Source organism: Scyliorhinus torazame, chromosome 4, assembly GCF_047496885.1.
Source record: "Scyliorhinus torazame isolate Kashiwa2021f chromosome 4, sScyTor2.1, whole genome shotgun sequence".
Classification (NCBI taxonomy): Eukaryota; Metazoa; Chordata; class Chondrichthyes; order Carcharhiniformes; family Scyliorhinidae; genus Scyliorhinus; species Scyliorhinus torazame.
The window spans coordinates 298,592,298-298,617,199 of record NC_092710.1 but is presented as its reverse complement, the minus strand read 5'-3'; the positions used below and the strand labels follow the sequence as shown (position 1 = coordinate 298,617,199).

Sequence of the window (24,902 nt, the reverse complement as noted above, 5' to 3'; positions counted from 1 at the left end):
CTACCTCCTCCGGTAGAGAGTTCCAGGCACCCACTACCGTCTGCGTAAAAAACTTGCCTCGTACATCTACTCTAAACCTTGCCCCTCTCACCTTAAACCTATGCCCCCTAGTAATTGACCCCTCTACCCTGGGAAAAAGCCTCTGACTATCCACTCTGTCTATGCCCCTCATAATTTTGTATACCTCTATCAGGTCGCCCCTCAACCTCCTTCGTTCCAGTGAGAACAAACCGAGTTTATTCAATCGCTCCTCATAGCTAATGCCCTCCATACCAGGCAACATTCTGGTAAATCTCTTCTGCACCCTCTCTAAAGCCTCCACATCCTTCTGGTAGTGTGGCGACCAGAATTGAACACTATACTCCAAGTGTGGCCTAACTAAGGTTCTATACAGCTGCAACATGACTTGCCAATTCTTATACTCAATGCCCCGGCCAATGAAGGCAAGCATGCCGTATGCCTTCTTGACTACCTTCTCCACCTGTGTTGCCCCTTTCAATGACCTGTGGACCTGTACTCCTAGATCAGTAAGGCCTTTGACAAGTTCCCTCATGGCAGACTTGTACAGAAGGTGAAGTCACATGGGATCAGAGTTGTGCTGGAAAAGTGGATACAGAACTGACTCAGTCATAGAAGACAGAGGGTAGCAGCAGGACATAGATCGTTTAGAGACGGAGAAGTGGCAGATGGGGTATAATCCAGACAAATGTGAGATAATGCATTATTGAAGGTCTAATACAGGTGGGAAATATAAAGTGAATGGCAGAATCCTTAAGACTATTGTCATGTGAGAGTGCCTTCAAGAAATGGATGTTTAAGCAATGTACCTTTAAGAAATGGAGCTGCTCATATTACTGAAGTGATGTCAGAGGTTGGGGGGAGCTGAGTTGAGCTCACTTCTGCCTTTGGTTTCAGTTTGAGAGAGCAGCTTGGATGTGTCTGTGGGTTTGCTGAGAGCAGCTGAAAAGTGCCTGGCTGGTTTGCTGTGAGCTACTCAAAAGGCAAAAGCCAGTTTGAGACAACAGATTGAGAAGTTCTGGTTTGCTGTGAGCTGCTTGAAAGGAGAAAGCCAGTTTGAGAGAGCAGCTTGAGTGTGTCTCTGTGTTTCCAGTGAGCTGCAAGAAGAAAACACAGAACTGCTCTGTTGATGTCTGCAAATCCAAAGACTATAAGTATATTGAATGTAACCTCATGTCTGTTGTTAAAGGGGAAATCTTTTGGATGTTTGAAGGAACATTTTGAGGGATTATTTAGTGTTGTATTATTTTTGGGGTTATCTTTGAAGTAAGGGGTGTTAAGGGATCCAATGTTTATTTAAAAGGTTAAGTTGAGTTCATGGAATAAACATTGTTTTGTGTTAAAAACCACGTGTCCATAATTGTAATATCACACTTGGAGAACAAGCCGCGTGCTTCAAAAGCAACAATCCATTAAAGGGAGAGGTTGGTTGAACTCCATGATACATTTTGGGGTTCTGAAAACACCTCGCCCATAACACTATTGACAGGCAGAGGGATCTGGGCGTACAGGTCCACAGGTCACTGAAAGTGGCAACGCAGGTGGAGAATGTAGTCAAGATGGAATAAGGCATGCTTGCCTTCATCGGACAGGGCATTGAGTATTAAAATTGGAAAGTCATGATGCAGCTGTGTAAAACCTTGTTAGGCCACACTTGGAGTATAGTGTTCAATTCTGGTCGCCACACTACCAAAAGGATGTGGAGACTTTGGAGAGGGTGCAGAAGAGATTTACCAGGATGTTGCCCGGTATGGAGAGAATAAGCTATGAGGAGAGGTTGGATAAACAGAGTGGATAGTCAGAAGCTTTTTTCCAGGGTGCAATAGTCAATTACTAGGGAACATAGGCTTATCGTGCGAGGGGCAAAGTTTAGAGGAAATGTGCGAGGGAAGTTTTTTACACATTGCGTAATGCCTATAAATAGTCTGCGGGAAATTAAGGAGCAAATATGTGTGCAATTTGCAGAAGTGCGTAAAAATAATAACAGGGTAATTATAGTGGGTGATTTCAACTTTCCCATCATTAACTGGGATAGTCATTGTGTTGAAATGAAAATGAAAATCGCTTATTGTCACAAGTCGGCTTCAAATGAAGTTACTGTAAAAAGCCCCGAGTCACCACATTCCGGTGCCTGTTCGGGGAGGCTGGTACGGGAATTGAACCCGTGCTGCTGGCCTTGGTCTGCTTTACAAGTCAGCTATTTAGCCCACTGTGCAAAACCAGCCCCTGAAGGGCTTAGATTGTTGATTTGATTTGATTTATTATTGTCACATGTATTAGTATACAGCGAAAAATAGTGTTTCTTGCATGCTGTACAAACAATGTATACAGTACATAGGGAAGGAAGGAGAGACTGCAGAATATAATGTTACAGTTATAGCAAGATGCAGAGAAAAGATCAACTTAATACGAGGTAGGTCCATTCAAAAGTCTGATGGCAGTAGAGAAGAAGCTGTTCTTGAGTCGGTTGGTACGTGACCTCAAACTTTGGTATCGTTTTCCTGACGAAAGAAGGTGGAAGAGAGTATGTCTGGGGTGCGTGGGGTCCTTAATTATGCTGGCTGCCTTTCTGAGGCAGCGGGAATTATAGATAGAGTCAATGGATGGGAGGCTGGTTTGCGTGATGGACTGGGCTACATTCATGAAGTTCTGTAGTTTCCTGCGGTCTTGGGCAGAATGCAAAGAATGCTTTCTATGATGCATCTGTAGAAGTTGGTGAGGGTCGTAGCTGACATGCCAAATTTCCTTAGTCTTCTGAAAAAGTAGAGTCATTGGTGAGCTTTCTTAACTATAGTGTCGGCATGGGGGGACCAGGACAGGCTGTTGGTAATCTGTACACCTAAAAACTTGAAGCTCTCGACCCTTTCTACTTCGTTCCCATTGATGTAGACAGGGGCATGTTCTCCACTACGCTTCCTGAAGTCGATGACAATCTCCTTCGTTTTGTTGACATTGAGGGAGAGATTATTGTCGTCGCACCAGTTCACCAGATTCTCTGTCTCATTCCTGTACTCTGTCTCGTCATTGTGTGAAATCCAACCCACTACGGTGGTGACATCAGCAAATTTGAAAATCGAGTTGGAGGGGAATTTGGCCACACAGTCATAGGTGTATAAGGAGTATAGTAGGGGGCTGAGGACACAGCCTTGTGGGGCACCGGTGTTGAGGATGATCGTGGAGGAGGTGTTGTTGCCTATCTTTACTGATTGTGGCCTGTGGGTTAGAAAGTTCAGGATCCAGTCTCAGAGGGAGGAGCCAAGGCCAAGGCCACGGAGTTTGGAGATGAGTTTCGTAGGAATGATGGTGTTGAAGGCTGAGCTGTAGTCGATAAATAGGAGTCTGACATAGGTGTCTTTGTTATCTAGATGTTCCAGGGTAGAGTGCAGGGCCATGGAGATGGCGTCTGCTGTGGACCTGTTGCAGCGATAGACGAACTGTGGATTAAGGCAATCCGGGAGGCTGGAGTTGATTCATGCCATGACTAACCTTTCGAAGCACTTCATAATGATGGATGTCAGAGCCACTGGATGATAGTCATTAAGGCACGCTGCTTGACTTTTTTTTGGTACAAGGATGATAGTCGTCTTCTTGAAGCAGATAGGGACCTCAGATTGTTGTAAAGAGAGGTTGAAGATGTCTGCAAAAACTCCCGCCAGCTGATCTGCGCAAGACCTGAGTGCTCGTCCGGGTACCCCATCCAGGCCAGAGGCTTTCCGTGGGTTGACCTTCGAGAAGGCTGCTCTGACGTCTGCAGTGGTGATCTCAGATACAAGTTCATCTGCGGCTACTCGGGTGGAGGGCTCGCTCTCGCTGACCTCTTGCTCAAAGCGGGCATAGAATGCGTTGAGCTCATCAGGAAGGGGTGCGTCGGAGCCGACGATTTTATATGCCTTCATCTTGTAGCCCGTTATGTCTTGCAGACCTTGCCTAGATGGAGCAGAGTTTGTAAACCGTATACAAGAGAACCTTTTAGCTCAACATGTGGAGGATCCAACAAGAGATGGTGCAGTGCTGGACCTAATTCTGGGGAATGAAGCCAGACAGATGGTTGAGGTGATGGTGGGGGAGTATTTTAGTGATAGCGAACACAACATGGTGCAATTTAAGTTTGTTATGGACAAGGAAAGATAAATTGCAGGAAAAGGTCTTGGATTGAGGGATAGCAGACATTAGTAAAATAAGGCAGGATTTGGCCAAGGTAGATTGGAACAAGTTACTGGTGGGGAGATCTACAGAAGAACAGTGGGGGTGTTTAAAGAGGAAATGGGGAGGTTACAGACCCAACATTGTTCCCTCCAGGGTAATAGGAAGGAGTAACCAGCCCAGAGTACCATGGATGACCAGAGATATTAAGGATACAATGAGAAGGAATAGAGAGCCTTTTAATAAGTGTAAGGGGAGTACATCAACAGAGATATTAGTGTTTTAGAGAAAGTGCAGGATGGAGCTTAAGAAAGCAATTAGGAAAGCAAAGAAAGGCTATGAGAAATCTCTAGCTGGTAAAAGTAGGGAAAATCCCAAGATATTCTATAAGTATATCAATGGGAAGAGGATAACTAGGGAAAAAGTAGAGCCCATTAGGGACCAAGGAGACAATCTGTGGGTGGAGCCAGAGGACATTGGTAGGGTGTTAAATGAATAGTTCACATCTTTCTTCACCCAAGAGAATGATAAGGCAGATATGGAACTTGGGAAGGGAGACTGTGAGGTTATTGAGCAAGTTATGGAGGCGTTAGCAGGCTTAAAAGTGGAGAAATCTCCAGGTGCAGCTGAATTGTGTCCCAGGATGCTATGGGAGGCGAGGGAGGAGATCGCAGATGCCCTGATCTAAATTTTTAATTCTTGTCTGGCCACAGGAGAGGTACCAGAGGACTGGAGGACCGCATATTTGGTCCCACTATTTAAGAAAGGCTGTAGTGATAAGCGAGGGAACTACAGACCAGTGAGTCTCACATCAGTGGTGGAGAAAATTCTGAAGGAGAGAATCTATCTCCACTTGGAGAGGCAAGGTTTGATCAGGAACAGTCAGCATGGCTTTGTCAGAGGGAGGTAATGCCTAAAAATTTGATTGAATTTTTGAGGACGTGACTAAGTGTGTAGATGAGGGTAGTGCAGTTGACGTAGTTTGCATGGATTTCAGCAAAGCATTTGACAAGATCCCAAATTTAAGACTTATAAAGAAGGCTAGTGCACATGGGATACAAAGGAACTTGATGAGGTGGATTCAAAGCTGGCTGACTTGTAGGAAACAGGGTGATGACAGACGGCTGCTTTAGTGACTGGAAGCCAGTGTCCAGCGGCGTACCACAGGGAACTCTGCTGGGTCCCCTATTATTCATCATTTATATAAATGACTTAGATGACTATGTGGAGGGTAGGATAAGTATGTTTGCGGAAGACACAAAGATAGGCTGTGTGGTTAACATTGAGGCTGAGGGTCTTGGGTTACAGGAAGATATAGACGGGATTGTCAAATGGGCAGAAAAGTGCCAGATGGAATTTAATCCTGAAAAGTGTGAGGTGATACACTTTGGAAGGAGAAATTTGGCAAGGAAATATACAATGAAGGCACCACACTGGGAAGTCCTGAGGAACAAAGAGACCTTGGCATGTTTGAAAATAGATCTCTGAAGGCAGAAGGGTAGGTGAATAGGATGGTGATAAAGGAATATGGTACACTTGCCTTCATCAATCATGGCATAAGCAAGGAAATCATGTTGGAGTTATAATAATAATAATCTTTATTGTCACATGTAGGCTTACATCACATTGCAATGAAGTTACTTTGAAAAGCCCCTAGTCGCCCATTCCAGCGCCTCTTCCCGTACACAGAGGGAGAATTCAGAATGTCCAAACTACTTAGCAGCACATCTTTCGGGACTTGTGGGAGCACCCGGAGGAAACCAACGCAGACACAGGGAGAATGTGCAGGCTCCGCACAGACAGTGACCCAAGCCGGGAATCGAACCTGGGACCCTGTAGCTGTGATGCAACAGTGCTACCCACTGTGCTACCATGCTGCCCCCATATATATAGAACATTGGTGAGGCCACAGCTGGAGTACTGTGTGCAGTATCTGGTCGCAACATTATAGGAAGGATGTGATTGCACTGGAGCGGTTGCAGAGGCGTTTCACCAGAATGTTGCCTGGGATGGACCATTTAAGTTATGAAGAGAGGTTGGGTAGGCTTGGGTTGTTTTTGCTGGAGCAGAGAAGACTGAAGGGTGGCCTGATCAAGGTGTCCAAGATTATGAGGGGCAAGGACAGGGTGGATAGGAAGTAGCTGTTCCCCTTAGTTGAATGGTCAGTTACGAGGGGACACAAGTTCAAAGTGAGGAGTGGGAGATTCAGGGGGGATTTGAGGAAAAAATGTTTTTACCCAGAGGGTGCTGACGGTTTGGAATGCACTGCTTGGGAGGGTGGTATAGGTGTGTTGCCTCAGATCATTTAAAAAGTACCTGGATGAGCAAGTGGCACGTCATAACATTTGAGGCTATGGGCCAAGTGCTGGCAAATGGGATTAGGGTTGGCAGATCAGGTGCCTTTCATGCGGCGGTGCAGACTCGATGGGCCGAAGGGCCTTTTCTGCACTGTATTTTTCTGTCATTCTGTAGTGGGTGCCTGGAACTTGCTGCCAGAGGAGATGGTGGAAGCAGGTACGATCGTGACGTTTAAGTGGCATCTTGACAAATAGATGAATAGGATGGGAATAGAGGGATCCAAGCCCCGGAAGTGTAAAAGGCTTTAGGTTAGATGGGCAGCATGGTCGGCGCAGGCTTGGAGGGCCGAAGAGCCTATTCCTGTGCTGTACTTTTCTTTATTCTTTTTTGTTCTTTGTTCTATTGTGTACCTTGATATTCCTCCCTGATACTTCCTTCTGATTCTCACACACCTGCCAAGTTAGTTTAAACACTCCCAAGGAAATCAATCCCAGCTCTATGCAATTGCAACCCTATAAAGATTCCATTTCCCCCAGAGCTGATTCTCATCTTGCAAGGATCTAAAGCCCTCCCTCTTGCACCATATTTTAATCATGCATCTTTTTTTAATACTTGCTTGCGGATGGTAATAGGAGTAATCCAGAGATTATTACTTTTGAGGTCCTGCTTACTCATTTCCTAACTCGTCCCATATAAGACCATAAGACATAGGAGCAGAATCAGGCCAGCAGAATCAGGCCACTCGGCCCATCGTTTCTGCTCCGCCATTCATTCATGGCTGATATTTTCTCATCCCCATTCTCCTGCCTTTCCCCCATAACCCCTGATCCCCTTATTAATCAAAAACCTATCTATCTCTGTCTTAAAGACACTCAGTGATTTGGCCTCCACAACCTTCTGCAGCAAAGAGTTCCACAGAATCACCACCCTCTGGCTGAAGAGAATCCTTCTCATCTCTGTTTTAAAGGATCATTCCTTCAGTCTGAGGTTGTGCCCTCTGGTTCTAATTTTTCTTACAAGTGGGAACATCCTCTCCATGTCCACTCTATCCAGGCCTCGCAGTATCCTGTAAGTTACAACACAATGTCATAGAAGTTACAGTGCAGAAGGAGGCCATTCGGCCCATCGAGTCTGCACCGGCTCTTGGAAAGAGCACCCTACCAAAGCCCACACCTCCACCCTATTCCCATAACCCAGTAACACCACCCAACACTAAGGGCAGTTTTTGGACACTAAGGGCAATTTAGCATGGCCAATCCTGCACATCTTTGGACAGTGGGAGGAAACCGGAGCACCCGGAGGAAACCCACGCACACACGGGGAGAACATGCAGACTCTGCACAGACAGTGACCCAAGCCGGGAATCGAACCTGGGACTCCGGAGCTGTGAAGCAATTGTGCTAACCACTATGCTACTGTGCTGCCCCTCCTCCTCCTAAGTACCGACCCCCCTCATCCTCTGATCCCCACTCATCCTCCTAAGTACTGACCCAAAGTCCTCAGCCGTTCCTCATATGTCAAGCTCTTCATTCCAGGGATCATTCTTGTGAACCTCCTCTGGACCCTTTCCAAGGCCAGTGCATCCTTCCTTAGATATGGGGCCCAAAACTGCTCACAATACTCCAAATGGGTCTGACCAGAACCTTATACAGCCTCAGAAGTACATCACTGCTTTTGTATTCTAGCCCTCTCATCATGAATGCCTTCCTAACTGCTGACTGAACCTGCATGTTAACCTTAAGAGAATCTTGAACTTGGCTTCCTAAGTTGATTGATTGATTGATATTTATTGTCACATTTACCGAAGTACAGTGAAAAGTATTTTTCCGCAGCCAAGGGAACGTACACAGTAAATACATAGTAGACAAAAGAATAATCAACAGAGAACATTGACAAATGGTACATCAACAAATAGTGATTGGTTATAGTGCGGAACAAGGGGCCAAACAAAGCAATGCATGAGCAAGAGCAGCATAGTGTGTTGTGAATAGTGTTCTTACAGGGAACAGATCAGCCTGAGGGAGAGTCGTTGCGGAGTCTAGTAGCTGTGGGAAGAAGCTGTTCCTATGTCTGGACGTGGGGGGTCGTCAGACTTCTGTATCTTCTGCCTGATGGAAGGGTCAGGAAGAGGGCAAAGCCTGGGTGTGAGGATCTCTGACAACGCTCTCTGCCTTCCTGAGGCAGCGGGAGGTGTAGACAGAATCAATCGGAGGGTGGCAAGCTTGTGTGATGTGTTGGGCTGAGTTCACCACACTCTGCAGTTTCTTGCTATCTTGGACCGAGCAGTTGCCATACCAAGCTGTGATGCAGTCGGATAGGATGCTCTCTATGACACATCTGTAGAAGTTTGTGAGAGTTGATGCAGAATCAAATTTATTTAACTTCCGTAGGAAGTAGAGATGTTGTTGGGCTTTCTTGACTGTTGCATCAACGTGAGTGGACCAGGACAGACTGTTGGTGATGGTGACCCCCAGGAATTTATAGCTATCGACCTTCTCCACTTCGGAGCCATTGATGTAGACAGGAGGGGGTGGGGGCTGTGGGGGGGGGGGGGGGGCGGGGGGGATTGTCAGAGATCCTCACACCCAGGCTTTGCCCTCTTCCTGACCCTTCCATCAGGCAGAAGATACAGAAGTCTGAAGACCCGCACATCCAGACATAGGAACAGCTTCTTCCCACAGCTACTAGACTCCTCCACGACTCTCCCTCAGGCTGATCTGTTCCCTGTAAAAACACTATTCACAACACACTATGCTGCTCTTGCTCATGCATTGCTTTGTTTGGCCCCTTATTCCGCACTGTAACCAATCACTATTTGTTGATGTACTATTGAGTGTGGGGTGCACTCAAGGGACTCCTGCACTACTTGTCTGTTTCTACTTGACCGTCTCCCACTCCCTCTCGAATTGTCATAGAGGCTTACAGCACAGAGAAAGCCCTTCAGCCCATCCCTTCCGCACCGGTTAAAAACAACCACCTTGTTTTTGGGGGATAGCATCGAGTGGGTTAGAGAGAGGGTCCCTGCATAGGGGGCCCTGCGCTTGGTACCTTTTGGCGGGAGATCGGGGCCTCGGAGAGGGGGATGGGCTAGGGGCTTGTTAAGGGACTTGAACGGGCACGGTCAGATACAATCAGGTTAATGGTGTGTGGGGGAGGGCCCGAGCTCTCGGGCGGGAGACAGACAGGTGCCAAGGGCAGGGGTCAGCATAGCTAGCGTAGGTCAGGGGGCCCCAGGGAGAGTAGGAGGAGGGCTGGCCTGGCAGGTCGGGCCTCAGGGGGTTGGGGGGGGGGGGGGCAGCCGGGAAGGAGAGCAGAGAAGACTTAAGTGGGCAAAGGGGGTGTCTAGGGATCCTAGGGGGAAAGGTCGCTTGCAGACTCTCAGCGAACAGCGCAGGAAACCGACAGCAGCAGCATCCGAGGGAGGAGGGGGGGTTAGAGCCACGTTAGTTGAGTTGAACACGTGGGGCAGGGTTGACAGGGGAAGTGCTTTATTAGCATGTTTATTCTTTCCCACTGTTTGTTTTCACTATGTTAAGGCTCTTTGCATAGGGCCTGTTTTCTCTCTGGAAATGTTACAAATTTGTTTTAAATAAAAATTTTTTTTAAAAAAACAATCACCTATCATAATTGCATTTTCCAGAACTTGGCTCATAGCCTTGTATACAGTCATAGAGTCACTCTTAAACTGTGTACTCTTAAGCTGTGGAACTACCACATCTATAAACATGCTATACACAAAACTTTCAACTTCACAGATGCTCCAATTTCTGAAACCCAGTGCGCAAGTTGCTGCAACTGACTATACTTGCTGCATGAATGCTATCCAAGACACGAGAGTTCCCACATAGCACTGGGTGTGTGCTCGAGGTTGGAGCAGCCCTGCCATTCCTTAGTTTACTAATAACCTTGCTACTGCTAATAAACCTTACTAATACTAATGAGCCTTATTAATACTAATAAACCCTGCTAATATACATTATTCTTAGTAATAGAGCTCTACAAGATTATGAGAGGCATGGATAGAGTGGATGGGCAGGCACTCTTTCCCAGGGTGGAGGAGTCAGTCATTAGGCGGCATAGGTTTAAGGTCCATGGGACAAAGTTTAGAGGAGATGTGCGACGCAGGGTCTTTACACAGAGAGTGGTAAGTTCCTGGAATAGGCTGCCAAGGGAGGTTGTGGAAGCAGATACATCAACGGCGTTCAAAAGGCATCTCGATAACTACATGGATAGGATGGGTATAGAGGGATATGGCACAAGGAAGTGCTGAGGGTTTTGGCCAAGGATGGTACCATGACCGGTACAGGCTTGGAGGGACGAAGGGCCAGTTCCTGTGCTGTATTCTTTGTAATAAACATACCTTTTCAAAAATAAGCTAGATAAGATTCAGCAAATCATTCCCTCGTTCAGATAGGGTAAACAGGAAATACCCACCAGCCAATCACCTACCTTTGAGGTCCCAACTCAATTTTTGCTTTCCAAATACAGATACTGACTAGCACTGCTTGCTGCTTTCTCTCCCAAAGTCTGATATATGTTCCCTTGCTGCTATATGGGCAGCACGGTAGCACAAGTGGATAGCACTGTGGCTTCACAGCGCCAGGGTCCCAGGTTCGATTCCCTGCTGGGTCACTGTCTGTGCGGAGTCTGCACGTTCTCCCCGTGTGTGCGTGGGTTTCCTCCGGGTGCTCCGGTTTCCTCCCACAGTCCAAAGACGTGCAGGTTAGGTGGATTGGCCATGCTAAATTGCCCTTAGTGACCAAAAAGGTTAGGAGGGGTTATTGGGTTATGGGGATAGGGTGGATGTGAGGACTTAAGTGGGTCGGTGCAGACTCGATGGGCCGAATGGCCTCCTTCTGCACTGTATGTTCTATGTTCTATATCTTCTGAGGTCTTGTGTTCTCTTCTGCTGCTTCCAGTTTTTTCAGTTCAAAACCACACTGGATATTTTCAGGAAGTCTCCCATCCAAGTACTGAACATTCCGGAGTCTGCATAGCGTTATGAGGTCAGGCACAATCAGGCATTTTCAGACCAGCATGGCCACAGGCAATAAAACCAAATGAACTCTTTTTAGTCAGGTCATGGGGCGGCTACTCGCCATTATCTAGTCACATTTTCTATTGAAAATATTTAAAATTGAAATACAGATTTTCGATCTGGCCAATTTTCAGTAGCATCTGTTTTAATCATAATGTTCTACACTCATGTTCACTTCATATGCATTCAGTATTTGTTTTATTTTACTCTTACTTGACAGGGTCTATCCACTGCATGACAGTTCTCAGATTCTGACTGTTCGAAACTCATCATACACTCATGAGATTAGTGCTGTCTGGGAATATTACCATCTGCAGCATCAAAATTGGCGCATTATATATGGACACCATAGTAAATGGTGGGTGTGGGAAAAAGTGCTAGAAATTGTTAAAACCAGTGTGAAACAGATTGAAATATATCTGGAAAGAATACAAAATGGTAAGTTTGAACTTTAAAAAGAAGTTAATCATAGTTTAAACATGAGAATATTATGCAATTTTCCTGATGTTTTTGGGCTTCATTTTTTCCAGAGTTTTAGTCAAAAAGATCAGGGGCGAAATTCTCCCCAAACGGCGCGATGTCCGCCGACTGGCGCCCAAAACGGCGCATCTTTGGGGGCCGAGCCCCAACATTGAGGGGCTAGGCCGGCGCCGGAGGGATTTCCGCCCCGCCAGGTGGCGGAAACGGCGTTTGTTGCCCCGCCAGCTGGCGCGGAAATGACATCCCCGGGCGGCGCATGCGCGGGAGCATCAGCGGCCGCTGACAGTTTACCATGCATGCGCAGTGGGGAGAGTCTCTTCCGCCTCCGCCATGGTGGAGACCGTTGCGGAGGCGGAAGGGAAAGAGTGCCCCCACGGCACAGGCCCGCCCGCGGATCGGTAGGCCCCAATCGCGGGCCAGGACACTACGGAGGCTCCCCCAGGGTCGGACCCACCCCCTCCCCCCCACAGGATGCCCCCGGCCCCTTCAACACCGAGGTCCCACCGGCTCAGAGGATGTTAGCGCCGGCGGGACTCGGCTTCTTGATGACAGCCGCTCGGCCCATCTGGGCCGGAGAATCGGCACACCGGCCCAGGCCGGAGAGTCGGCGCATACCCCAACTGGCACCACGCCGAGAGCGGAGAATCGCGTCCCGGCATCGGGGCAGCGTGGCGCGATTCGCGCGGCCTGGAGAATTCTGCCTCTTATCTCTCTTAAACTCAAGAACACTGAGAATAATTGTAGCATCCTATTATCACCTTATCTAGGATGGATGGTGACAGGGCAATAAAAGCATGGACAAATATAATGACAATTTGCCAATGGATGTCTGGCACATAGGAGGACATCAATCATATCCGAATAGAGTCCAAGTCATGTAATTAAGACCTCACTGCAATTTTTATTTCAATCAGTGCCGATACTGCTGTTTTCACAACCACAAATCTGTCATGATATCCACATCAGCATATCATGGTGCAATCACACACACACACTGATGGACAGGTAGTTGGACCAACCAACACACACACAACATCGCAGCCAATCACCAGTGAGAGCACACGCATTATAAAACAGGGAACACCACAGTTCCCGCTCATTCTACCAGGAGATAGCTCAGAGCACAGAGCTCACAGCGTGCCACTCAGACATAGACCATGTGCTGAGTGCCTCACCAAGATAGTGATAGGGCTGGGTCCACAGGTTAGCTGGTGAAGTACGAACCGAAGCCAGCAGTTAGTAGTTGTCATTGTTTAAGACAATAAAACAGAGTTGTACCATCTACAACCGTGTTGGATCATTTGTGCATCGGAACACCCAACACGACAAAATCCATATACAATTTAGGAGCAGGAGAAGACCTGATGCACTATCAATTATGACGAGACAAGAGTAGAATGTAATCGAGGCTTTATTACACAAAGATGTGTGGCCTCCTACGAAATGGCTGCTGTTCGGAGAGCACACACATTTATACTCCGCCTCCTGGGTGGAGCCAGCAGGCAGGGATCTACCCCCGTACCTGTAGTACGGGGCCTCACCGTAATACCCATACAATACAACAGTGGTGACTACCACAAGACCCTTGACCCCTCGAGCCAATGCACCATCCTATAAGATCATGGCTGATCTGATTGAAACCTCAACTCCACATTCCCAATTACCCCTGATAAATGTTCACCCTCGTGCTGATCCAATGTTTTGTTATGTTTCCTTTGTAACATAAGCGGCATCCTTGTGTTGCATTTGTCAAGGAAGGTCGAGACGTGTAAATAACTTCAACTCATTTATTTACACTATGTACACTTTTATAACTTGAGTTTGACACTACTGCTAATCCTATTGTAGCTACCTAAACTGACTAACCAGCTGCTGTCTTCCACATGTTGGGTTTGATAATGAATAAACCCTGTGCCTCTCCTCACTGACTGTCTCCACTGGGTGAAGGGGCTGATCATCTGTGCGGTGTCCTTTATGTATAGGTTGGTGTAATGCCCCACTGTGGTCGTGTCACCCCCTTATGTATCATGAATGCCCATTGGTCGCCTCCCATCTAACTTATCTATTGGTTGAATATGTGTGTGTGATGTTTCTGGTGCTCCCTCTAGTGTCTGTCTAGCTTACATGTATTTACAGTGATGCACATCACCACATCCTCCCCTTTTTATATATTCATATTTTCTGTACACTTTAAGAAAAACTGAACAAAGAACAGGTAGAGAAGGAAAGTATATACAAGTCATGGGAACGGTGATTAAACAATAAGTCCAAATCATTCATGTGAGTCCATAAACCATCAATCATCATGGTCAAATGTCTCTCTTGGTTATGAACACCATCAACAGGAACCAAGAAGTGGTCGAATCACTGCGCTGTCCGCTTTGGAGTCTTTTTCTTTTTTTCTTTTTATGAAATGAAAATCACTTATTGTCACGAGTAGGCTTCAGTGAAGTTACTGTGAAAAGCCCCTAGTCGCCACATTCCAGCGCCTGTTCGGGGAGGCTGGTACGGGAATCGAACCGTGCTGCTGGCCTGCCTTGGTCTGCTTTAAAAGCCAGCGATTTAGCCCAGTGAGCTAAACCAGCCCCTTATGTTTGTGGTGGTGCTGTCGGATGGCATCTTGTAGTTGATAGGTCGTTGACATTGAAGAGGTACCATCAACAATACCATTCAAGGTCATGGATGTGCCAGATGTTGAAGTCGGATGAGACTGTGCATACTGGTTCTGGCCACATGCTGTGCTGGAAGGGTTATTCTGCTGAGAAGCGTTGAAGCATGTCGATTTGGAGACAGAATTGCTGCTCGCATCAATGTCTGGTGATGGTGTGAAACTAGAACCTTGCATCTGATAGGAATATGCTGCCTGGCCAGGCTGTGGTGCAGCAAATCCTGGGCAGTAACGAAGGCATCCAGTCTGTAGTGCAGATTGCGCTGGCGGTAGTACTCCTTCGGTCTTGATTCCATTAGTTGTCAATCCGTAGTGCTGGCCTGCTTGAGAATATGCTGCATAGACTGCTGGCTGCTGCAGGTTTGAATACTGGGTTTGTCCAGCATGAGCTGTCATTGTCCGCACTGTCGGTGTGGAACAAATGTGTGGTGAGAATTGGTGTATTCCTCTTGGACCTTAGCTGCTGCTTGTTATTGCTGACCCAGTGTGATTGTCACGTGATCCATCTCCTGTCGTTGTGGCATCTGCTGTCACCCTGAGCGTGCCATCACTGAGGTTGCGACACTGCCTGTCTGGAGTAAAGTCTGGCTTACGTGAATCAGAGTCGGCGTTTGGTTGCTCCCCATCTGGAGTCTGGTCTGTTTTTTGTTGATGCTCCCCGTCCGGAGTCTTAGCAGGTTCACTGGAGTCAGCTGAGATTTCTTGAAGCTGCACGTCTGGAGTCGGAACATGCAGGAATGCATTGACTAGTGGAGAGGTTCGAGTGAATGAGGGTGGAAGTATAATGGTGTCACCGGAGTCACCAGTGGTCTCACCGTGATCGTCGAGTGCCTCTGTATGCACTAGCTGAGGTCTGTCACTTTGCACCTTTTGCATGGGAAGTGGGATGCTGTCGTCACTCGTTTCACATACCGTGGGTAGATCCTCAGTAGCTGCTTGCTGTTCACTAGGGTTGGGTAAATTGTCAGAGTTTTCATCTGGTGGTGCAAACAATGTGGGTGGACTGTCATTGTCTTGCCGTTGTCCTTCATTTGGGCTTTTCTTCTTTGGAATTTTAAATCTTCCCCCAGACATTACAGAACCTTGTTCATTTCCCTCAATTTCTCCCATATGTAAGACCATAAGACATAGGAGCGGAAGTAAGGCCATTCGGCCCATGGAGTCCACTCCACCATTCAATCATGGCTGATTTCAACTCCATTTACCCACTCTCTCTCCATAGCCCTTAATTCCTCGAGAAATCAAGAATTTATCAACTTCTGTCTTAAAGACACTCAACGTCCCGGCCTCCACCGCCCTCTGTGGCAATGAATTCCACAGACCCACCACTCTCTGGCTGAAGAAATTTCTCCTCATCTCTGTTCTAAAGTGACTCCCTTTTATTCTAAGGCTGTGCCCCCGGGTCCTAGTCTCCCCTGCTAATGGAAACAACTTCCCTACATCCACCCTATCTAAGCCATTCATTATCTTGTAAGTTTCTATTAGATCTCCCCTCAACCTCCTAAACTCCAATGAATATAATCCCAGGATCCTCAGACGTTCATCGTAAGTTAGGCCTACCATTCCTGGGATCATCCTTGTGAATCTCCGCTGGACCCGCTCCAGTGCCAGTATGTCCTTCCTGAGGTGTGGGGGCCAAAATTGCTCACAGTATTCTAAATGGGGCCTAACTAATGCTTTATAAAGCTTCAGAAGTACATCCCTGCTTTTATATTCCAAGCCTCTTGAGATGAATGACAACATTGCATTTGCTTTCTTAATTACGGACTCAACCTGCAAGTTTACCTTTAGAGAATCCTGGACTAGGACTCCCAAGTCCCTTTGCACTTCAGCATTATGAATTTTGTCACCGTTTAGAAAATAGTCCATGCCTCTATTCTTTTTTCCAAAGTGCAAGACCTCGCACTTGCCCACATTGAATTTCATCAGCCATTTCTTGGACCACTCTCCTAAACTGTCTAAATCTTTCTGCAGCCTCCCCACCTCCTCCATACTACCTGCCCCTCCACCTATCTTTGTATCATCGGCAAACTTAGCCAGAATGCCCCCAGTCCCGTCATCTAGATCGTTAATATATAAAGAGAACAGCTGTGGCCCCAACACTGAACCCTGCGGGACACCACTCGTCACCGGTTGTCATTCCGAAAAAGAACCTTTTATCCCAACTCGCTGCCTTCTGCCTGACGGCCAATCGTCAATCCATGTTAGTACCTTGCCTCGAATACCATGGGCCCTTATTTTACTCAGCAGTCTCCCGTGACGCACCTTATCAAAGGCCTTTTGGAAGTCAAGATAGATAACATCCATTGGCTCTCCTTGGTCTAACCTATTTGTTATCTCTTCAAAGAACTCTAACAGGTTTGTCAGGCACGACCTCCCCTTACTAAATCCATGCTGACTTGTCCTAATCCGACCCTGCACTTCCAAGAATTTAAAAATCTCATCCTTAACAATGGATTCTAGAATCTTGCCAACAACCGAGGTTAGGCTAATTGGCCTATAATTTTCCATCTTTTTCCTTGTTCCCTTCTTGAACAGGGGGGTTACAACAGCAATTTTCCAATCCTCTGGGACTTTCCCTGACTCCAGTGACTTTTGAAAGATCATAACTAACGCCTCCACTATTTCTTCAGCTATCTCCTTTAGAACTCTAGGATGTAGCCCACCTGGGCCCGGAGATTTATCAACCTCTTAGTTTCTCTAGCACTTTCTGCTTTGTGATGGCTACCATATTCAACTCTGCCCCCTGATGTAGGGCATCAAATGTTAGATCCAATGTTTCTTTCGTCATTGTACTAGTTTCCAAAGAACAGTCTGTTCCAATTTTCTTCTCAGTTACTTCATATGCATCGTTTTCTAATGTACATGCCTTCATAGTCTCTGGCTCTGATTTTGCTGGGACTGGCACAGTCACAGTCTCTCTTTTACTGTTCTCAATTGCCCACATTCTACTCCCCAGACATAAATGCGTAATCTCTGGAGTTAATGTGGTACAATGGATAATCGGGTCGACCTTATCTGCATCTTCACCATCACTGGAAAGCACAATTGGTTCACTTGAAACTGCTGCGGGTTTTAAGTGCTTTATCTGGCTACTCGATGTCTGTGTCCTCAGGATTCTTGCTCCAATGTTCTGCTCATTTATCAGTGGAGTGTGCAGAGGTTCAATGTGATTAATATTCCCATCAGGGGTTGAAGAGTCATTACTGACTAACTGCTGGTCTTTGAAGTTGGGACTTTGCGGTTTTGTGTTGAAGGGAGACAGTTGTCCCTGCTGTAGATATGATTCAGGTTGTGTTATTTCCATTAAATGAGGATCAATGTCTTGTCCATTTTTTCGATCCGTACCAAAGCAATGGCAATTTTCAGTCTGCTCCTTGCGAGTTAGACATACAAGCAATTTCTTTAGCAAATCCTCAGCATCCTTCTGTGACTGTGCAGCATTATTAATATCTCTTCGGCTAGAATGATCCTGAAGGTCAGCGCATAATCCTTTTTTCTTCGGGCTTGGCAGAGGCGATTCCTTTGGCTTGTCTTCATTTGGGCTTGAACAGTCATCAGCGCTGTGCCCTTCATTGTAGCGTGATAGACCGTCATGGTCGTCCCACTGTGCAGTGGAGCGTGGTAGCCTTCTTGCTGTTTACGTGAGCATGGCATACTTGCATTGTCTGCCGCTAGTTGGTCAGAGGAGGTTGCTAGACCCTCATGGTCTTGTTCGTGCAAGGACTGCGCTCTGGAGTCTTGCGTTTCTACAATTGTGGAGTCTGTCCACGAGCTTGCTGTGGAGGCTTGTGACTCTGGAGTCACTTCTTGTTCGTGCAAGGACTGCGGTGTAGAATCTTGCATGTCTTCTTTCGTAGAGTCGGGAACCCTGAGCGGGGCGTGGACCACGCTCTGTGTGGCAGCAGGCCGCTCTCTGTGTACCGCTTTCTGTCTCTTAATTTCAGGCTGCAGCATCATCCTGCACTGATGAGTTGGGACGTCATATCTGCTGGGTTGAAGATCCTCAAATCCGAAAAGTGAATCCGCATTTGCGTCGGATTCAATGCGGGGGTCGCCAATGTGCAACACGAAAGGTTCGTCCGGGTCGTAGTCGTCTAGGACCATGGAGCTGTCATTGGGCTCGCGAGGTCCAGAAAAAATGTAAAGATCGGTATCGAAGTATTTGAGGTCGGAATCATCGGTTTGTGCGTAGGTAACTGCTTGTTGCAGGGTTCATCGGAGGTTAAATTCATTTCCTGGTTCAATTTGAGGCATTGTGCTGTCATTCCAGGTGAAGGAAGGTAGTTTTACAGCTTTAAAAGATTTTTTCTTTGATTTGGGATGTTTCCCCTTTAAATTGGATTTGGGACGTTTCCCCTTTAAATTGGTGCGGTCTGGGGCCTCTGACGTCATGACGCGCGTGACGTAGCACGTAGGAAGCGATTGCGCATGCGCAGTTCGCTGTTCCTTTACCGATGGCCGTTTTCTTGATTGCGCATGCACGGCGTCCCGCGCATGCGCAAACGAACCTTCCGGTTCTGCGCACTTCTCGCGCAAGTGCGCTAGTGTAATCCCTTTAGCAGGATGGCCGCCAACCTCGACCCAAATCGCTCTGTGGTCCGGGATTTCGGCCTCGAGGTGAGTACTGGCGCTTTTCTTACCTTTCCTTGCTGATTGGAGTGTGTTTTCCTCACAGTATTTGCCGAATTTGTCCAGGACTGCCTGGAAATTGTACCTGTTTTGCCCCTTGGAGAACTTGAATTTTAAAAAGATTTCTTCTGCTCTTGCACCGGCGATGGTGAGGAGAAACTCTATTTTTTCATTATCGGCCAGGTCTCTAAGTTCGGTAGAATTCAAACGCCTGCCGGAATCGCTGCCAGTTCTCGCGGAGATCGCCATGGCACTGGAGCGGCTGCGGAATCGGGAGCCCGTACATCTTGCCTGGGTATTGCTGGTTGTCACTGTACGCTGAGGTATGGCTATCTGGATTTTAAGCAGTTCACTCGTGGCACCATGTTTTCTTATGTTTCCTTTGTAACATAAGCGGCTTCCTTGTGTTGCATTTGTCAAGGAAGGTCGATGGGGGTACAGGCCGAGTGGCCGGGGTAACCACGGGACTGGGACGGTGTTCAGTCCCAGACCGCCATTACAGCGGCCTGCAAGGCAGCCATCTTGCTGTGCACCCACTCACCGCCCACCTTGACCCCTGGTTCTGCAGAGTGACACCGGCCGTATGGGTGCCCACCCCACCTCCGCCATAATCCCCCTCCACCCGGCCAACACCTGCCAGTGGCCCACCCTTGGCAACAGCCACAATAGCCCCTACGGGGATGCCAGGCAGGGGCCGTGGTGCATATCACTGGCGAGGGCAGTGCCAGCTGACTGCATCAGGGACAGGTGCCAGAGGCAGAGGCTCCCACAGTGCCAGCCACCAACATGCCAGGGGTGTGTGTATTGGGGGGGTGGGGACGACATTTGGATGAAATGCACGCAGTGCCAACCGGGGCCACTGTGTAGCCCGGTGGACCAGGTTGGGCACGGGGGTATGCACCATGCTAACTCCCCGGCCTTTCACCCCCTGCAAATAATGGATATTGGAATTCAACCAGCAACGGCGGCCTTCCAGCTAGTCACCTCAGCCCTGCGGGATGCCCTGTGGCTGTACCAGCTGGAGCTGCTCGAGGAGGAGGTAGCTGCAGCAGCGGAGTGTGCCCCAGAGGAACAGAAGGCAGCCGTTTCCATCACCAGCCTGTCCTGTAAGACACAAGACACGTGATTAGACCGCGGGCCGGGGATAGTGGGGGTGTTAGGGGGAGTGTGAGGGTGGGGGTGAGGGTGAGGGTGGGAGTAAAGGTGGTGTGGTCATGAGGATGGGATGAGTGTGGTGTGGGGGGTGGTGTTGGGGATGAGGCTGGTCTGGGGATGGTGTTGGGGGGCAGCGGTGAGTTTGACACACATGCCATAGGGAACCGCAACTCAGCGGTGTCGTGTTATTCAGCCTGGGGTAACACGGACTGCAACAGGATGCAGATGAACGGTAAAGCATACACCAAACGTAGGTGTTGGTTCTGTACGATTTATTGAACTTCTGTAACAATGCACACAGCTGGCTGTGGATTGACACTGTACTACACTAAGTGTACTAACTCTAACTTACTAGACCAGGCTAGCTCTGATCCACGTGTAGAAGGTGCTGACTGATATATACACCCTGACTGTCGCTACAGTGTTCACCAGTGGAAAGAAGCGGAGTGCTGATGCCTCGTGTGTTTTATAGTTGGAAGCCCCCCTCTGGTGTTCTGTCTGGTGATTGGTTGTGTTCTTTCCTGTATGTTGATTGGCTAACTTGAGTGTCTGTCACTGCCTGTTTTTACCTCATGATGTGCATGGGTGCATATTATGACAAGCGGGGTCTCAGTTCCTCGCCTGATCTCCAGCCCGGTGACCTCCCTGTCCTCTGGGCCTCCGACCCATGGCCCACTGCTCAGCCATGGCGAGGGGCTGCAGGTCCAGCGGTCCCACTCCAGTCCATGAATCCTGCCCCGGCGTCAACACTTAGGGCTGGATTCTCCGTCCCGCCACACCAGATTTCTGGTTCAGCACGCCGGCAGAATACTCCGTTTCGCCAGCTGGTCAATGGGGTTTCCATTGTGGAGCAGCCCCATGCCGTCGGGAAACCCCTGGGCTGCCAGCAAAACGGTGCATCGCGACGGTGGAGAATCCAGCCCTTAGTCTCAGGAATGGATAATCTAGCCCAGGGAGTCCAAAACCCTAAATATTGCAACCAGCATGCAACCAGTTCTAGGGTTGTCTGAAAAATCTTAGATATTCTGTCAAAAAAGGAGGCCCAGTATCCAGCAAGCTTAGCACAAGACCAAAACACATGCGTTTGGTTAGCTTGGTGTAAGTGAACAGCGGTCACACTTGTCCTCCATGTCTTGACAGAATCCACTCATCCTTGCCTTTGTTCAATGTGTTCCATGTAGCACTTTGAACTGAGCCAAGCTCAGTCTGACAGAGGATGAAGTGAAATTTACCGTGTAGAGGGCTTCTCTGCAAACCTCTGCAGTAAGCACAGGGCCCAGTTCCTCCACCCATTTCTCGTATATTCTATCGAAAAGGACAGGATCCGAAGCTACAATGAGGCTGTATAGATTAGAAATTGACCCTCTCCCCTGCTGTGCCAAGGCCAATATCTTTTCCAGCAGGGAAGAAGGAGGGGCCAGGGGGAAGGCAGAAAAGAACCTACATGAGAAGTCCCAAATTTGCAAAAAATGGAAAAGGTTGGGACCAGTTAGATTGCATCTGGCTTGAGTTTTTCAATGGTGGCAAAGCCTCTATCTAGAAATAAGTCCCCAAATTGTACCAGACCTCTTGTTCTCCAAAACCTGGATGATGGGTTCAAGCCCGAATGCACAAAGAGGTAGTTGTCACATATCGGGGTAAGTGAGGACAGTGAGAGAAGACTGAAGTGCTGCCGAAACTGCTTCCAAACCCTGAGGAAGGAAATGACCAGAGGGTTTGAGGAAAGACCTAACGGGGAAAAGGGCAGCGTTGCAGCAATTATGGCGTGTAGGGAGGAGGCTGCGGCGCAAGACTATGCCTCCAGCCTCTTATAAAATTCGGATGCAAAGTCATCAGGACCGGGGGCTTTGCCGGATTGCTGCCAACCGATACATTTCTTTATTTCTTCTGGACTTAAGGGGGGATTCCACTTCCCGTTTCCTGTCTTGCTCAATGGTCGGGATGTGTAAACCATCTAGAAACTTCATTATGTCTAAGGTATCTGGAGGAGGCACTGTCTCATATAGCTCACGGTAAAACATACTGAAAGCTGCATTTATCTGGAGAGAGATTGAGACTAGGTTACCCTCTTTGCTCCGAATCTAAGGAATTTCCCAGGAGGCTGCCTGCTTGTTGAATTGATGCGCAAGAAGACGGCCCACCTTCTCCCCATGTTCATAGAAGGTGCCCCTAGAACGTCGTAACTGATATTCCGCTTTGCTCATGCAGATCAATTCAAATTGAAATTGCAGGTATTTTCTATGCATCAGTAATTCCGGAGTTTGGGCAAAAGAATATTGGTGATCAACCTCCAAGAAGGAGTTCTTTGTTGTTTTTCTCCCTCTTTTTTCCACAATGTGAGCTTTATATGAGATAATCTCTCCCTTTATTATCACCTTCAGGGTTTCCCAGAGTGTTGAAGGAGAAACTGACTCTGTTTTGTTGAGTTTGATAAAGTCTGCTATAGCAGCAGACCATCGCTCTCAAAATTTGACATCAGACATTAAAGTCGTGTCTAGTCTCCCGGACAGGCGCTCAGGGGGGCCAAAATCAAAACAAAATTCAATAAAATGAGGGACATGGTCCGAGATGACAATTGCTGAGTACTCAGCTGCTCTGACAAAGGGTAGGAGGGATTTGGTCAAAAACAAAAAAATCAATTCGGGAGTAGGGGCAGTGAACACGCAAAACAAAAGAAAATTCTTTACTATTTAGATGCAGAAAATGCCACGGATCAACCCCTCCAATCCTATCTATGAAAGAGGTCAATGCCCTGGACGTCCCCACTTGGGGCCAGGATTTGGACATGGAGTAGTCCAGTTCAGGATCCAAGACACAGGACGCGATTTAATGGCCACACTGCAGCCAAAAAGCAGCTCGCTGCGGCGTAGCATGGCCGGTAAAAGCCGTGATACCCCGCTCCGAGATCTACCCAGCTTGCAACGCCTCGCGAGATCGCATTGTGATGTGAATCCACGCATCAGATTCCTGAGTTTCCCAAAGCGTGGGATCAATCTTCCTTGCCTCAGAGACCTCGGGCGAGTACCGTTCAGTACTGGTGTCTGCAAATGGGGTGTCTCTCAGGGATCAGAGGCCCCCAGATGTATGTCTTTGGGCAGGGTGGTACCCTGACACCACTGGTGCCACCTGGGAACCCTGGCTCTGCCAGAATGGCACTCTAGCAGTGCAACCTGGGTGCCAGCTTGGCACTGCCAAGATGCCCAGGTGGTGCCAGCTTGCAGGGGCACTGCCAGGGTGACAGGTTGGAATTGCCAAAGTGCCAAACTGACATTTTGCACAGGTGCGATCAGGTCCGGGGCCGCGCGTTTCCCGTTGAGGCCCCTTATCAAATACGAGTCACGATCGCAGCGCCGAGAAACATAAGGCTAAAATTGCTCAATATGGGACTTTGGTCCCTTTTAGTTAAATCCCACCCACAGTTTAAATCTCCTCCCAGAATCATCCAATGTGAGTTTAAATCGGGAAGAACGTTCACTCGGGAGTTTATGAAGCTTGGGTTGTCACAGTTGGGAGCATAAATATTCACCAAAATAACCGGATTGTTTTCCAGTTAACCACAGGCAATAATGTAGTGCCCATTGGGGTCATCCAAATCCGGGAGGGAGTAAATTGTTGTGGATTAGTACTGCCGTACCTTTAGCCCTACCATTAAAGCCTGACTGAAAGACTTGTCCCACCCAATTTTTGTGAAGGCTTATCTGGTCCAAGTGGGTCTCCTGTAGGAACAAAACACCTTGGTCTAGACCCTTCAAATGTGCAAAGACCCTTGCCCACTTCACTGGTCCATTCAAACCCCTCACGTTCCAGGTTATAAGGCAGAAAGGAGAACCTCTCCCACCGGGGTCAGCCATTACATCTGTAGTTCAGCAAGCAAGTAATCCTGTAATTCTAATCCTGAAGTGGTCCACCAGGATAGCGGCCTGCCAGTCCAAAGACCTGACAAATACAAATTAGTGGACAGCGTCAAACTACCATCTATACCCTGCCTCCCCAATCCCCTCTAACTCCTCAACCCCCAATAAAAACATCAAATTTGTATAAAACCTGAACTCTCTGACACTATAATCTGAGCTCCCCCCTCTCTGAGTGTTTGCGTGTGGGAGCTGCAGAATATCCACATTTGTAGCTTCCCTAACTATAGCTGAGAGGCTCTCTGAATGGCCCTATTATTAAAAATTGAGGAAAATCATTAACAATATTAAAAGAAAATTCACTTATAACAATCCAGTGTCAACGACAGCACAGTAAGAGCAATATATACAATACTAGCATAATAGAAAAAAAGACTTCAACAGTAATAACTTTTCAGTGTAATTCATTTTTTAAAAATTAGAGTACCCAATTATTTTCTCCAATTAAGAGGCAATTTAGCGTGGCCAATCCACCTACCCTGCACATCTTTGGGTTTTGGGGGTGAAACCCATGCAGACATGGGGATGTCCAAACTCCACACAGACAGTGACCCGGGTT

General features: G+C 47.8%; 1 protein-coding gene across 3 annotated transcripts in view; it reads left to right on the top strand.

Moving 5' to 3' along the window:
- Positions 1 to 24,902, top strand: part of ak9 (adenylate kinase 9) — a 544,334-nt gene that overhangs the window by 462,995 nt on the left and 56,437 nt on the right. For all 3 annotated transcript variants that reach the window (XM_072499993.1, XM_072499992.1, XM_072499994.1), the window contains exon 33: positions 11,718 to 11,935. In XM_072499993.1, the coding sequence (XP_072356094.1) occupies positions 11,718 to 11,935 (218 nt within the window). The remainder of the gene's footprint in view (positions 1 to 11,717; positions 11,936 to 24,902) is intronic.